The 16,295-nt window shown below is 59.3% G+C and overlaps 1 protein-coding gene across 1 annotated transcript; it reads left to right on the top strand.

Moving 5' to 3' along the window:
- Window positions 1-346: 346 nt before the first annotated feature.
- BCAM (basal cell adhesion molecule (Lutheran blood group)) lies at window positions 347-9,357 on the top strand. The gene is made up of 15 exons (XM_055311457.1): window positions 347-477; window positions 2,321-2,442; window positions 2,930-3,158; window positions 3,241-3,311; window positions 3,506-3,602; window positions 3,692-3,874; window positions 4,302-4,438; window positions 4,812-4,968; window positions 6,895-7,010; window positions 7,106-7,247; window positions 7,394-7,530; window positions 7,721-7,865; window positions 7,956-8,100; window positions 8,938-9,055; window positions 9,158-9,357. Exons 1-15 carry the CDS (start codon window positions 396-398, stop codon window positions 9,161-9,163), a joined length of 1,887 nt encoding a protein of 628 aa, XP_055167432.1. The 5' UTR covers window positions 347-395; the 3' UTR covers window positions 9,164-9,357.
- The last annotated feature ends 6,938 nt before the right edge of the window (window positions 9,358-16,295 follow it).

Below are 16,295 nucleotides of genomic sequence, written 5' to 3'. Positions count from 1 at the left end.
GAGGACAGTGCAAGCCACTGGTCATGCCGAGAACCACCGGTTACACTGGGAGAGGCCAGTGCGTGCCCTAAGGGTCCCCGGGCAGAATGAGGGGTAGAGGGTCCAGGGTGGAGTGCTGAGGTCCCCGCTTAGGGCACTGGTCAGACTGGTCGGTCAGGCCACCGCCGCGGGCACCGGGCAGCCCGCTCAGGGGCAGAGGGAGCCCCGCTCCGGGCCGTGCGCTGGGAGGTCCACTCCGGGCAGTGGGAGGTCCTGGCGGGGCGCCCGGGTTTGGGGGGAGGCGCAGGGGGGCCGGAGGGCGGGGCGGGGCGGGGCTGCCAGGGGCGGGGCCTGGTCGCTCCCAGCCCCGGGGCCGCCGAGCTGCAGCCCGGGCAGTCGCCGCCGCCGCCGCGAACATGGAGCCCCGGGACGGCCGGGCCCGGGCGCGCAGGGCCCCGCGGCTCCTGGTGCTCGTGCTCCTGCTGGGGGCGCACCCAGGTATGGCCCGGGCAGGGGGCAGGGCGCTGGGGGGGAGGTGCTGGGGACCCCGGGAAAGGAACGGGGAAGGGGTTTCCATGGACCCCAGGAGGCCAAACCTGGGGACCCCGAGGGAGAGGGAGACCGGGGCGTGGGGGACACCCCTCCCGATGCGGGGCCTGGGGACAGCCAGACAAGGGGCTGGGCATCCCACAGCGGTGGATTAGACAGCACCTGGGAATCAGCCCCCTCCGCCCTCGGGACCGAGGAGTGAGGGCCTTCGGCCCCCGGAATCTGGGTCCCGGGGCTCCTGCTCCCTCAGACCCGGGGGTCCAGGCCTCCAGTGGCTTCCCCCAAGACACGGGAGACGCAAACCCCCAGGTTTCCCCCCCAAAAGGTTCTCAAGTTCTGCAAGGGTCAGGGACCCTGTGGCTAGAACCGAGCGAGTCACATGCTTTGGAGGGTTCCCCCAACCTGGTTTCTGAGCCCAGGCTCTAAAGAACCCAGCTCCCTAGGCAGCGGCGGTGGGGAAAGTGTTTCCGAGTGCCAGTGCCAGTGCCGCCTGCCTGGGGCCCCAGATAAATCCACACACCTGTGTGGTGGCGGAGGGGAGGAGGCCCAGGGGCTGGCAACGGAGGGCAGAGAGATCTCTCCATCTGTCCTCCTGTCCGTTGCTCACACGAACCCCAGCCACCAGTCTGGCCCCACACCCCCTCTCCTGGGACCCGCCTGGGCCAGAGGTGGGTGCCTGGGAATCCAGGCCCCTGGCACAAGCATGGCAAATAGTGGGTCCCCAGGGGCAGGGCTGGGTCAAGCTGGGCGTGGAAGGGAAGGGAAGGGAGGTTCTAAGAAGTGAGCGCTGATGCCAGGATGCCAGCCCAGAGGGTGAGAGAGCATGGTTTCCCCTATTGGAACAGCTGTATCTGCCAGGATCCTAGGATGGGAGTCCAGGCCCCCTCAGCTCTCTTATGCCTCCGGACCCAGAATCCTGGGCCTCGCCCCTCTTCTACTCTGAGGGAATGCACCTCACCCCCTTCCTTGCTCCATCAAAGAGGCTGAGGGGCCAGGGGGCGGGTAGGGGGCTCTGGCGCCAGGCCGGGCAGGTCTGGGCCAGCCTGTCCCTCCCACATTCCTGAAACCTGCCCAGCCCTGTCCCCCCTGACCGCCCCCACACACCCATCCTACCTCAGCCGCAGGCCCAGCCCCAGCCCCCTGACTCATGACGAGGGACCCAGGGGCTGAGAGAGATGGAGGCAGTGCCAGGCTGCTGGAGAGGCAGGGACTGTGGACCAGAGATGGAAACCCAGAGTGAGAGACACACAGGCAGAGATGGAGAGACAGCTGTCTCTGGCCCTGTGCCAGGCCCTGCGCAGGGTGCTGGAGGCCAAGGGATGAGCCAGTATTGGCACTGCCCTGGAGGGGCGGCTGGCCTGGTGGGAAGAACAAGGACAGGTGCAGTTTTACCCCCCAGGAGGATTGGACAGAGGGCCCTGTGTGGCCCAGGGGGGGAGGAGCCCTTAGTTCTGTGAAGAGAGAGATGGAGAGAAATGCTGATGGGTTTGTAAGTTCAGAGATGCAGACAGGAGAAATGGAGGGAGGAGGTGTTGGGGGTCTGGACCCCTGGGTCTGAGGGAGGAGGGGCTGGGGGTCTGGACCCCTGGGTCTGAGAGAGGATGGGGCTGGGGGTCTGGACCCCTGGGTCTGAGGGAGGAGGGGCTGGGGGTCTGGACCCCTGGGTTTGAGAGAGGATGGGGCTGGGGGTCTGGACCCCTGGGTCTGAGGGAGGAGGGGCTGGGGGTCTGGACCCCTGGGTGTGGGGGAAGAGGGGCTCAGAGGCAGAGAGAGCTCAATGGCTCTCCTGCAGGTGCCCAAGCTGAGGTGCGCTTGTCTGTGCCCTCCCTGGTGGAGGTGATGAAGGGGGAGCCCGTCGCCCTGAACTGCACCCCCTTGGGGACCCACGACCATTTTGTGCTGGAATGGTTCCTGGTGAGTGCCTCAGGCTGGGGGCCAGAGGATGGCCAGGGAGCTGGGAGTCAGGGTGCCGCAGGGCTGCAAATATTCAGTCCCTCATCAGTGCCCCAAAGGACCAAAGAGCTGCATCCCACTGCCTTTCCCTTGTACAGGTGGGGGAGTTGAGGCCCAGCCAGGGGGAAGGACTCTCCAAGGTCCCGGGGGTATCTGAGCACAGCAGAGACTGGAAGGAGGAGGCCCCCTTCGGAGAGAGAACGTTCAGAGATAGACATAGCCAGGAGATAAGAGACCAAGGGACAGGGTGCGTGAGGAGGGGAGACGGAACAGAGGAGAGACGGGAGCAGAGCAGGGTGGAGAATGAGGGACCCTTAGGGAGAGGAAACCCCTGCCACACAGACCAGAGGGAGGGGACAATCAGAGAGGTGGTGGTCAGGGGAGGGGCACAAAGGGACAGCGGTGGGCAGGCCAGGCAGCCCGGAGCTGAGGCCCTCCCCGCCCACAGGCAGACCGCTCTGGGGTCCGCCACCGCCTGGCCTCGGCCGAGCTGCAGGGCTCCGAGCTGCAGGGTCGGGTGCTCGACTCACGGGGCCGCAGCCCCCCGTACCAGCTGGACTCGCGCGGCCGCCTGGTGCTGACGGAGGCGCAGGTGGGTGATGAGCAGAACTACGTGTGCGTGGTGAGGGCGGGCGCGGCGGGCACCGCCGAGGCCACCACGCGGCTCCAAATGTTCGGTGAGTGTCTGCGGGGCACCCCGGCAGGGGAGGGCAGGGGGGAGCCCGGGAGAGGGGCTCCTGACGCCCGTCTCCCCCACAGCGAAACCAGAGGCCACGGAGGTCTCCCCCAACAGAGGGATCCTGTCTGTGGTGGATGACTCTGCCCAGGAGGTACCTCGGGGCCGGACCTTGATCCCAGGGTCCTGCATGGGGGCGGGGGTGGGGACGAGGGGGCCGGGAGGTTTGCACTCCAGCATCCTGGGGGGCCCGGACTGCTGTATCTGAGTGAGAAGTCCTGAGGAAAGAGGGGGCCCGGGCTTCGGGTCCTGCGTCAGAGCCCACAGCCACACCTGTGTCCACCTCAGATCGCCACCTGCAACAGCCGCAATGGGAACCCGGCCCCCCAGATCACGTGGTATCGGAACGGGCAGCCGCTGGAGGTGCCCTTGGAGGTGAACACAGGTGAGCGGCGCAGGACCGCAGCTCGGCGTGGGATGCAGCCAGGCCGTGGCCCTGCCGGCTGACCGCCTCGCCTCCCCCCTGTCTCCCAGAGGGCTACATGACCATCCGCACCGTCCGGGAGGCCTCGGGCCTGCAGTCTCTCACCAGCACCCTCTACCTGCGGCTCCACAAGGCCGACCGGGATGCCAGCTTCCACTGCTCGGTTCGTTACCACCTGCCCACGGGCCAGCACGGCCGCCTGGACAGCCCGGCCTTCCACCTCACCCTGCACTGTGAGTCCCTGCTGGTCCCCACCGCCCCGACCTCGGACCCTCCAAGCTGTCCGGCGGCCTCGCCCTGACTTCTGACCCTCCCCCCAGTGTTCTGAACCCCATGGAGTTTCCCCGCTAAACACGCTCCACACGCTCTCACACCACATTGGGCCCTGGAATCTCACAGTGACCAGTCACCCTGCTGACCTCTGACCCTTGACCTGTACTCTCAGCACAGCTCAACCTCTGACCTCTGATCTCAGAATAAGTGTGAATCTGAGCTGTGAAAGATGGGACCTCTGTCCTTTGGCCAACCCTAGCCTGCCCCTTTGCTGCGGCACTGATCTCTTTCCCCTAACCCAGCTCTGCCTTTTACTCTTGACCTGACCTACCCTTGACCGTGATCATGAGTCTGCCCTGACCTGCTCCCTCTTGTGCTTTCCCTTAGATCCCACGGAGCGTGTGCAGTTCTGGGTGGGCAGCCCGTCTACCACCGAGGGCTGGGTGCGCGAGGGTGACTCTGTCCAGCTGTTATGCCGGGGGGACGGCAGCCCCAGTCCGGAATACACATTTTTCCGCCTTCAGGTGACTCACCCCATCGTTCCTTTGGCAGTCCCGGCCCCTGACCTCTGTGACATTGGCCTCCACCAACTCCTGACCTTTCACCTGGGTGGCCCCTGGCTTAGCAAGGCGACTATACTGGTGACCCAGGAGCTAACGGGACCTCTGAGCCCTGATTTGAGAGAGTCCTAACTTAGCATGATACCTGACCTGGGTGACCCCTGGCCTAGCAGGACCTCTGCCCTGTTACTCAAGGGGGCTCTGAGCTAGGACGATGCTAACTCGGTGACCCCTGACCTACAAGATGCCTGACTCCTACCCGGGTGGCCCCAGCCCAGCCTGACCCCGTGGGACCAGGGCAGCTCCTGAGCCGGGTTCCTCATCCCTGGTCACCCAGGACAAGCAGGAGGACGTGCTGAAAACAAATCTTGAGGGGAACTTGACCCTGGAGGGGGTTCAGCGGGGCCAGAGCGGGACCTACGGCTGCAGGGTGGAGGACTACGATGCTGCTGATGATGCGGAGCTCTCCAAAACCCTGGAGCTGCGCGTGGCCTGTGAGCGTCCCGGGAGAACGGGCAGGGGGGCCCTGGCACCAGCGGCCCCCTTGCCCTCACCCCCGCAGCCCTGCCGCCAACCCTTTCTCTCCATTTCTGTGGTCCTCCTTGGTCCAGATGGCCCCTCCGCCCCCAGGTGCCTGCTCCCGCCCTCTCCAGTCTCCCACACAAGGCAGCCAGAGAGCTCATTCCAAAGCACAAACCTGGCCTCCCCTGCTCTGAACCTGCCATGGCTCCCCAGCGCCCTGGGGGAAAAGGCCACATGATCCACCCCGGCCTTCAAGACCTACCTGGCTGGCTTCACCTCTGGCTGACTCTCCCACCAAGACCTTCTCCTCATCCCAGCCAAGCTCCTCTCATTCCTAGGTTAACTCCCTTGCTTTCTATCATCCACTTTTAGCCAGTCTCCAGGGTCCAGGCCTTCTAGAAAACCTTTCCAGTCTGCTTGCCCCCGAGCCCCACGCAAAGGCTGTTCCTCCTTGGCACTCCTTCTGCCTGCTCTCCTGGGGCTAGACCCTGTGGCTGGTGCTGGGGAGGCATCTTGAATTAGGCGGCCCAGCCCCCACCTTCGCAGAGTCCAGTAGGGGAGACAGGAGGCTTTGAGTGGTGATGGAGCATGTATAGGGCCTATCCCAGACTGACGGGATTGGCGAGTAGAGCGGGGACTATTTTAGATCGGAGGATGTCTCATCCATCCCGGGAAGCCAATTCTGATTCGGAGATCTGTAGGCAGGAAGTTTGGGGGGAAGGGCCTTGAGATCATCTATGGAGGCTGGGAAGGGGAAGGAGGTAGGATTGGGCAGAGGCAGAAGACAGGGCACTGAGACGCTGGGATGGCCTCTCCTATTCATCCCCAGTTGGGGCAAGGGGCTGGGCTTTATGCCCCCACATCAACCAGTCATTGCATGTGGGCTGCCTGAGAAAGGGGACATGACCTTGAGCGAGGGGCTCTCTGCAGCTGAGGCAGTTCCCAGAGAAGGCTGACAGCTGAGGGCTGACAGCTGACATCCTTCTCAACAGCTGGGGGAATAGATCCTTTAGTCCTGGAGGGGAAATATGAGTGTCCACAATGGGGGTGGGGCAGAGAGGCCCCTCTGAGAAGGGGCCATTTGGGTAGGACACCAAAGAATGGAATCAGAAATATGAAGAGCCTGAAGAGGAGCTTCGAGGAAGAGGGATCAGCAAGTGCAAAGGCCCTGAGGCAGAACCCAGCATGGCATACTGGAGAAACACGGCAAGAGAGTAGGGTAGCTGGAGCTCAGGATAAAAGGTGGGGGGATGAGAGGTGAGGTTGAGGAGGTTGAGGAGGTAGGCAGAGGTCAGACCAGACAGGATCCTCTAGGCTCCGTCAAGGACTCTGGCCTCTGGGCCAAGGGTATTAGGGAACCCCTGTGAGATTTTGCACAAGGGCAGAACTGACCAGGGAATGTTTTGAAAAGATCCCTTTGGCAGCTCGGAGGTGGGGCGGGGGGATAGACTGGAGGGGTCGAGAACCTTGGCCAGCAGGGAGACCAGTGGGGAGGTGGCTGCAGGGGTCAAGACAGTTGGTCCTAGAGGTCAGAGACGGAGAGAAGTGGGACGGTCTGGTTCGGAGGCAGAGCAGACAAAGCTGGATGAAAGGCTGGGTAGTGGGGTTTGGGTGGTAAGTCAGTGAAGGAACACCTCACCCCTCCCGGGACCTGTGGGCCCAGACAGCCGCCCTGGAGGAACATGGTTGAGTGGGCTATGTGTTTTGAGTTAGATTTGGGCTCAAGACTTGGCTGGGATGGGAGCGTGGAAAGTTCTTGGGGGCGGGGAGAACGAGGAGGAACACTGACATGCTCTGCTTACAGTTGTGCATTCACGTCTGCACCCCAACAGCCCTGGAGAGCCCCTAACCACATGGGTGAGGGTCCGGGGAAGGTGACAGTCTGTACCCCTCTCCAGACCTGGACCCCCTCGAGCTCAGCACCGGGGAGGAGCTTTCCTTACACCTGGGCAACAGCACAGCCGTGAACTGCTCCGTGCAAGGTCTGCCCACCCCTGCCCTGCGCTGGACCAAGGTGAGAAGAAAAGGGGTCCCCAGCCCCTGGAACTGGCTCCCTTCCCTCCACCCCACCCTCACACCCACCCCGCCTCGCCCTCCTCTCCCTGCCAGGACTCCGTCCTGCTGGGGACCGGCCCCACACTCTCGCTGAGTTCCATCACCTTCGACTCCGCGGGCACCTACATCTGTGAGGCCTCCATGCCCACCGTCCCCCTCCTCAGCCGCACCCAGAGCTTCAGGCTGCTGGTCCAAGGTTCGGGCTGGGGCAGGTCTGGATGGGGACAGTGGGGTGGGGTGCCAGGACAAATGGCTGGCCCCTCCGCCTGCTATTCCTCTTTCCCTCCCCCTTCTTCCCCTTCTCCGATGTACCTCCTCCTCTTCCTTCCCCACCACCTTCAGGGCCACCTCAATTGAGGGCAGAAGAGACTCAGCCCAAGACAGAGGGCAGCTGGATGGAAGGAGAAGAAGTCAGGCTGGTCTGCTCTGCCCGCGGTTACCCGGAGCCCAAACTCAGTTGGAGCCAATTGGGCGGCAGTGTAAGGGACAGTCCTCTCCACCCTGAGCCCTGTGGGACCCAGCCCCCTCCCCAAAGCCCCTTGGGGGACCCTGCCCCCTCACTGATCTGAGAATTGTGCCCCTCCGCCTCCTGGGAGACTGGGTGCCTTCACCTCAGCCCTCACCCCAGCCCGTGATCCCATGGGCGGGGGCTAACCCAAGCCTCCACAGCCAGCAGAGCCAGCCCTCCAAGGACAGGGCTGGGTGAGCAGCTCCCTGACCCTGAAAGTGACCAGTGCCCTGAGCCGAGACGGTGTTTCCTGCGAGGCCTCCAACCCCCACGGGAAGAAGCAGCACGTCTTCCACTTCGGCTCTGGTGAGGAGCTGCAGGGCTGGGAGAGGAGCCTGGTGTGGAGCAGATGGGGCGCTTTTGGCTGACCCCTCCTCCTCCATCCTGTCCCTGCAGTGACCCCCCAGACCGCCCAGGCCGGAGTGGCTGTCATGGCCGTGGCCGTCAGCGTGGGCCTCCTGCTCCTCGTGGTTGCTGCCTTCTATTGCATGAGACGCAAGGGTCGCCCTGGCTGCTGCCGGCGGGGGGAGAAGGGGACTCCGTGAGTGGCCTACAACCTTGAAATTGACCTCCATACGTCCCTCCACCCCTACCCCCAACTCTGACTTCACCCCCAACCTCAACCCTAAGCCCAGCCCATGACCAACCCCAACTGCTTCCTGTCCCCAACCCCAAACCCAGACACATCCCCAGCCCCAAGCCCAACCCCGACTGCATCCCATCCTCAGCCCCAAACCCAAATACATCCCAGCCCCAACCCCATCGCTGAATGAAATGCAGTCCCATCTCCAACCTCAAACCTGATCCATAGCCACCCTCATCCCCAACCACCCGACCCAGCCCTTAACCATCCCCAGACCCCATCCCCAGGCCCATCTGCACCCCATCTGCAGTTCCAGTCTCCTCTGTAACCTCAATCTCATCCTCGTCCCCAACCCCAACTCCAGTTTATAGCCTGCCTCAGACCTGTCTGCATCTAACCTCTCCAACCCTGACCATATCTCTATCCTCAACACCAATCCCAAACACACCCCTAAGCTCATCCTGAACCCCGGTGTCTCCCTCAACTGCAACCCCATCCCCAGGACCCCTCCATCCCCATCTCATTCCCATTCCCAACTCCAGTCCCGTTGTCTCCATCTAATCTCTCCGAGCCTGATCACGTGGCCACCCTCCCCTCCTCCACCCACTATCCCTGGAGCTGACCCCCAACTAAGTCCCCATCTCCAACTCCCACAGCATCCAACCCACCCATCCCTCACCCCATGCCATCACCACTCCCACCACATCCCTCAAGGCCATCCTCATCCCAAACCACCCCATCCCCAGTCCCTTCCCCAGGCATGACTTCCTTCAACATACTGCTTCCCCTCCCTAGGCCAGCTGGGGAGCCAGAGCTGAGCCACTCAGGGTCAGAGCGGCCTGAGCAGACGGGCCTTCTCATGGGAGGTGCCTCTGGAGGAGCCAGGCATGGCAGCGGGGGCTTTGGAGATGAGGTGGGTAAGGGCCCTGTCACCCCATGGTGGTGGGACTGGGGGGTGGGGGCGGGACAGCCTCTGGGGGCACAGCCACAGACTGACCTCTCCATCTTCTCCCAGTGCTGAGCCTGAGGACCTCCAAGAGGCTCTACTGGACCTGACATCAAAGAATCAGCATCAGATAACCAGCCCTGTTCACACAGCTGCCGCCCCCACCTTCCCTCTTCCCTCTGGGCCCTCCCTTCCCTTCCTTCCTCTGCAGGCTTGGGCAGGGACCTAGAGCAGCCACTGCTGTGGGGAGGGAGGGAGGGAGGGAGGGTGGGTAGGAGGGGACCTTCCTCCAGGGAATGTGACTCTCAGGCCCCAGAATAGCTCCTGGACCCAAGCCCAGGGCCTGGCCCTGGACAGGACGAGGCTCCGAGGCTCCAAGGCTCTGAGGGTCCACGGGCCAGGGCGATTTTTTACCTCCTGCCTGCATTGCTGGTCCCCTGCCCCACCTGACGTCCTATTGCATAGTCTGACACTGGATCCTCATCCCTGCCCCCACCTCCACCCCATCATCTGTGGACACTGGAGTCTAGAATAAAAGCTGTCTGTCACATCACACCATGCTGTGGCCAGAGCCTCCTCCGGAGGATGAGAGAAGGGGGTGCAGGTGATGCTCCCATCCCCCCCTGCAAGACCTGGGAGAAGTCTGATGTCATAGAGAAATAAATAAGAGAGAGCAGAGAGAGACTCAGCTGGCCAAGGGTGGAAGAGAGAGGTGCCAAGGTCCAGAGGGTGGTGAGAACCAGTGCGTGCTGGGGTGGGGGTGGGGGTGCTGTTCCCTTAAGTAAAATTCTCAGCCTCTCTTGCAGAGCCCAAGAGGGAATTGAAGCTGCAGGCCAGAAGGAAAGCTTTCTGTGAGCTGCAGAGTGGATGGAATTAGGGATGGAGCCGCTCGCTCTGAGAAAGGCATGGAGCCTGCCACTGACGATTCCCTAGGGAAGGAGGGGTGGCTTGGAGGAACCCGCAAAAGGGTTTCCGGGGTGGAAAGGCGAGACAGTAGAAACAGTGAGGCCAGTTAGAGAGACTTACTGAGGTCAAGGATGAGTGACTTGAGAGAGGGATGAAAAGATGGGGAGATGGGGGATGGACTGCAGAAGCTCAGAGGTGGGAGAGCCCTAGAGTCAGATACAGATTTGGGGAGAGTGAGGCAGGGACAGAGAAATTGGGACAAAGAGAAACACAACTGGGACTCAAAGATCGAGAAACACAACTGGGACTCAAAGATCGAGAAACAACTGGGACTCAAAGATCGTTACAGTCAGCAAGGGAAAGAAAAAAGGTTGAAAGCAGCTGAGAAGCAGGGGGAAGGTGGTGGGAGGGGAGGCATGTGTGACCTTGGCCAGATGCTGGCCACCTCCCTGAGCCCAACCACTCTTGGGCAGCGAAGGGCTGCGTAAGGCACACGTGCACCTGGAGGTCTCTGCTCAGACCTCGGGTCTCTGGCAAGTGACTCTGCTTCTCTGTCCTCGGTGTGCTCATCCACAAAATGGACAAAGTGGGATCTGTTACCCCCCGGAAAGTGGCGAGCTGCTATAGGAGCTGCCTGGTAGGGGGACTAGGCAGCATGCCCAGGGTCCCTGGAGCAGAAGAGTTCACCGGACTAATTAAGATACTCAAAAATAAAAATAAAAAAAGATACTCAAATCCCACTCTTTATTGAATTATTTTTTTTATTTTAAGGTTTTATCTATTTATTTGATATAAAGAGAGAGCACAAGCAGGGGGAGTGGCAGGGAGAGGGAGAAGCAGGCTCCCCGCTGAGCAGGGAGCCCCATGATGCAGGCTGGGTCCCAGGATGCTGGGATCATGGCCTGAGCTGAAGGCTGATGCTCAAGGGACTGAGCCACCCAGGCGCCCCCATTGAATTGGTTTAAAACACATGAGAGAAGCCAGAGAAAAGAGTTGGAGGGGTTAGCACACCTAGGTCAAGTGATCAAGGTCCCCACCACCTGAGTTTTGGGGTACACATGGCTCCCGAGTCCTGTCTTAGCATGGTGTGGCTCTGATGCCCACAGAGGAGGGTGAACCAGTGGCTTTTGAACCCTCAAGGTGCCAGACCCACGTGAGAGCAAATGCTCCTGGCCACACTATAGGTCTGAAAACGTGCTTGGCAGCCATGGCTTTTACCTACATGGCTTGGGCACAGGACTCCAGGAACAGAGCTGGAGTCCCCAGCAGGGAGCCCCCTCGCCAACACAGGGACACATGGGGCTTACTCGTTCCTTTCATCCTTCCCACCTATGTTTAAATCATTCTTAATACATCCTTTTTGTTTTAAGATTTTTATTTAGGGGGCAGCCCCTGTAGCTCAGCGGTTTAGTGCCGCCTTCAGCCCAGGGCATGATCCTGGAGTCCTAGGATCGAGTCCCATGTCAGGCTCCCTGCAGGGAGCCTGCTTCTCCCTCTGCCTGTGTCTCTGCCTCTCTCTCTCTCTCTGCCTCTCTCTATATATCTCTCATGAATAAATAAATAAAATCTTTTTTAAGAGACACAGAGAGAGGCAGAGGGAGAGGCAGGCTCCCTGCGGGGAGCCCCATGTGGGACTCGATCCCGGGACCCCGGGACCATGACCTGAGCCACAGGCAGACACTCAACCACTGAGCACCCAGGTGTCCCTCATTCTTAATATGTCTACCAGGCCCCGTGGGTCACTTCTTAAAAACTCATTCTTTGTTTCTTCTATCTGTTCATGTGTGTGGCTTTCTTGTTTTCTGTACGGCAGAAGTGACTATCCTTTTTTTAAAAATACAGCAGACACAAGAGAGCCGTTGAGAGAATTTGATAAGATAACCATGGAAAGTGTTTATACAAAGCCTGGCACAGAGTATGTTTTTAGTACAAGTACATGTTTATTATTAGTAGTATCATCATCCAAGGAAATGGAGGGACAGAGAGAAAAGCAAAATAGGGTCCCTTGGTCCAGGGAAGGGATCAGGTGAAGAGAGATACCACTGTAAGAACAGACATCAGCGAGGGGGGATTCTGGGGAGCTAGAGGGGGAGTGAACAGATGGCTGGGGGAGGAGATGGAGGGGGACCCCGGGGAGGAAGGGGTTCTCTATGCTCATCACCTGGTCCCCAAGTTAATGAGCGGAGGGTCCTGGCCTGCCTCCCAGGAGGGCATGCATTTGCTTAAGGTCCCTCTTCTGCATGGCATCCCAGGCAATTTGCATACAGATGGTAGCCTGTGCTCTCAATCTGACCCCTCCTACCTTGGCCTAGGGTCTGGGGGAATGGGAATGGGGGAGCCCCCACTTCTGGGGCCCCAAGAAGTAAAAGCAAGTTTGGAGTAAACTACCCTTGTTTATCAACCTTCTGTGGCTCCCTGTTGCTCTCAAGAGCATGAGCCACACTTCACCTGCCATTTGGGACCTACAGTGTTGCCCCCTCACTCACAACCCACTGCTCCCCCCTCACACATGCCCCTGCCTGATGCCTTCATGACTTTACTATTCCCAGAATGTCCTACCCCATTGTCACAAAGCTCACCTGTCCTTCCAAGCCTGGACATCTTGAAGGATTCTGAAAAGTTTTCACTCTCCTTTCCCTGCCCTGGAACTTTACAAGAATCTGTGCCTCTTCTGGACTCTTATAGATTCCATGACTTTGGTTGCAAATGACCAAAAAAAAAAAAAAAAAAAAAAAAAAAAAAAAAAAAGAAAAGAAAAGAAAAAAGAAAAAGAAAGAAAGAAAAAGAAAAAAGCGGGGGTGGGGGAAGGGAGAGTAAAAAAATTTGTGTAAGTGAAAAGGAAAATTATTCACTCATATAATTAGGATGACTACTTTCAGGCACAGCTGGATCCAGGAGTTCAAATAGTCTCATTAGAAAGCTCTTGTCAGGGCAGCCCAGGTGGCTCAGAGGTTTAGCACTGCCTTCAGCCCAGGGCCTGATCCCGGAGATCCAGGATTGAGTCCTCCTGTCAGGCTCCCTGCATGTCTCCCTCTGTGTGTGTCTCATGAATAAATAAATAAAATCTTAAAAAAAAAAAAAAAAAAAAAAAAAGCTCTCCTCTTCCATTTCACAGCTCTGCTGTCCTCCAAGCACTCTTTTCTCAAGTGTCACCCTCGTGCCAGATTTCCGCCCTACCAGCTTAGCAACCAACCCCCATTAAAAGAGTGTATCCCTGGGTCCCTGGCTGGCTCATTCAGCACAGCATGTGACCCTTGATCTCAAGGTGATAGGTTGGGTGTAGAGTTTAATCAAAAAATAAAATCTTGGGGTGCCTGGGTGGCTCAGTGGTGGAGCATCTGCCTTTGGCTCAGGTCAGGATCCTGGGATCCTGGGATCAAGTCCCATATCGGGGTCCCCGTGGGGAGCCTACTTCTCCCTCTGCCTGTATCTCTGCCTCTCTCTCTGTGTCTCTCATGAATAGATAAATAAAATCTTAAATTTAAAAAAAAAAAAAAAAGAGTGTATCCCTTTCCTATTTAATCAAGAGGGAGTCTGGAGTCCCAGAGCTAATTCCCATTGGACTGGAATGGGTCCCACCCCCATCCCTGAACCAATCCTGGTGGTGGTTGGGGGGGATCAAATACTCTGACTGGCCAGGACAGGGACAGGCTCACTCCCACCATAAGGACTCTCAGTAGGGGATTCTGTGCAGGGAAATTTGGTGGTGGGGTGGGATGAGGGCCCTGCTGGAAGAAGGAAAAGAGGTTATAGGTTGCCAGGCAGGTAAATACTTGGCACCAACTCCAAAGCACCGTCAGGAAGACTTTGGCCTTGTGCCTGTTCCTCCCGGTGGTTATGGCTCTTCAGTGAAGTGCCTTGGGGCTTGTCTACAATGAAAGCCGGCTTCTCAGGCATGAGACCCACCCAGGCATTTGTCAACAAACATGGCAGTGCACAGCCATATGCATGTCCCTTTCTTCATGTGAAGGGGGCGTTAAACTCCGGCTTACCCTCCCAGGGCTTCTTTCGTGGCCTCCACGAAAAATAGCCAGGGAGGCTGAGCTCACTCACCAACAGGGCCCAGAAAAGAGCAGGTGCTAGGGGGCCTTCCTAGAAGAAATCTCCCTGGGGACTGGGCATTCTGCTCAGGGGAGAAAGGGGTGTATGTGTGTGGCGGGGAGGGAGGCTGGAGGCAACGATTTTACAAAGCAAATTAGTAGCAAAGCAGCACTGAAACCCAGACATGCTGGCCATCCAGTCTGGCCCCAGGCTGGGGAAAGAACAAAGAGATCACATTTATTATGCACCTATTTGCCCAACTGGGCTAATACCAGGCTTGTGGGAAGCCTGAAAACACATTATCTGGAAGAAATGTAGGGTAGAAAGGGTAAGAGCTCGGATTGCCTGGGTTCAAATCGCTGCTTGCTACCTTCTTGCTGGGTAGCCTGGGGCAAATGACCCTCAATGTACTTTTCAGCATTGAAAAGGGATCATAATGTCTCCTCCATTGGATTCTTTTTTATTTTTTTAAAAGATTTTATTTGTTTGTTTGTTTATTTGAAGGAGAGAGAGCACAAGCAGGCGGTGCAGCATAGGGAGAGGGAAAAGCAGACTCCCTGGTTGAGCAGGGAGCCTGATGCGGGGCTTGAGCCCACGACGAGGCAGACATTTAAGTGACTGAGCCACTCAGGTGCCCCTCCCCCATTGGATTCCTGTGAGGAATAAACTAAGATACATTGGTCCCAGATTTGCCATTTTGTGACTCTGTTGGGCCAAGTCACTCCATCTCTCTGAGCCTCAGTTCTCTTATAGGGTCCTGGGTGGGTATAAGTATTTGAGATCAATACTTATGGGTATTGATCTTACTATAGGTATTGATCACAAATACTTAGAGTGCCTTTAAATGTGTACCCGGCACACAATAAATAAATATATTTATTAATAGTATTATTACCAAGACTTGAAGGCAGGCCAGTAAGAATCCCTACCACCTGAGACCTTGCCCTTTGGGGAGGAAAGCTCAGGTGTGCGGTGAGTGGGAAGGGAGGGCCATGGGGGAGGGCGGTCCTCTGGCTGGGGCGAGACCCTCTCAGGCGTCTGTCGCGGGTGGATCGGCACCCTCGCCCTGGAGGAACTGGAACGGAGGGACCTCAGGCGCTCAGTGGCATCCCCCGCCCCCCCCCAGCCGCCCGCTTCCCGCCCTCACCCCAACACACTGGGCGGCCTCACCAGCTCCCCCCCGTCAGCCCTAGGAATGTGAAGAGGTAGGTGGGGGTGGGGAGGAGCAGGCGCCGCCGGGGAGAGACAAAGGGGCCGAGTCAGAACTAGAGACACAAAGACGCGAGGAGGCTGGGAAGATAGGAGAAGTGGGACAAGGACAAGGGGAGGGACCGTCGGAGTCCAGAGGCCGGACCCTAGCCCAGCCCGGCAGGGCCCGCGGAGCGCGGGGGCCGGTCTGTGGCGCCCCCTAGCGGGAGGCCGCGGACAAAAACAGGTGCGGACCAGATGCCGGAGAGGACCCGGGAGGCGGGGAGCGGGAGAAGCACAGAGAACAGAGACATCGACAGAGACACTCAGAGAGACAGACACAGAGTCAAAGGGATGGAAGGAGACGCGAGAACCAAGTGACATCGGGACGGTGGGAGAAAGACAAAGAGAGCAGAAACACAACGCGACACCGAGACGTGAGGACTGAAGGATCCAGAGATAGAGGAATAAAGGGACGAAGAAGATCAGAGATCATGAGAGAGACAGAGACATCTGGGCCGGAACGAGGCAGCGACGCCCCGAGTCCGAGGCAGAGGTTGGAATGAGGCAGGATTAGCCGAGAGCACCCAGATGTGACACAGGCCCTGGGCCGGGGGGCGGGAACCAGGAAAGCCTCGTGGCGGGGATCGGGGTGGGGGTAGGTGGTCTCAGCCTGGCGGCGGGGCTCCAGGAGGGGCGGGCCTAGGGGCACCCACGTGCCTCACGAAGGTGTGACGACGAGGCCTCAGCTAATGATGAAGGGGCGGGGCTAGAACTTCGCGCGGGGCCGAGACCGGGCGGCACGGAGTTCCTGGGAAGAGGCTGGACCGCGGCGGGGAGAGCGGGGGCGGGGCCTCAGGGGGCGGGGCCTCAGGGGCGGAGACCCCGGGAGCCCCGGGGAGGGCGTGGCGGAACGGCGCGGAGCCAGCCAGGGACGGGGGGCGGGGCGCGGGAGGCCGCCCGGAGGGCCGAGGGGCGGGGCTGGAGCGCCGGGAGAGGCGGAGATAGGATTCTAGGGGAGGGGCGACGTCGAATCCCGGGGAGCGGCAGGTGTAGCACCCTGGGAGGGGGC

This window comes from Nyctereutes procyonoides, unplaced genomic scaffold, assembly GCF_905146905.1.
Source record: "Nyctereutes procyonoides isolate TBG_1078 unplaced genomic scaffold, NYPRO_anot_genome, whole genome shotgun sequence".
Lineage (NCBI taxonomy): Eukaryota > Metazoa > Chordata > Mammalia > Carnivora > Canidae > Nyctereutes > Nyctereutes procyonoides.
Note: the sequence above shows the minus strand (reverse complement) of the source record. Positions and strands in the feature narration are given on the sequence as shown.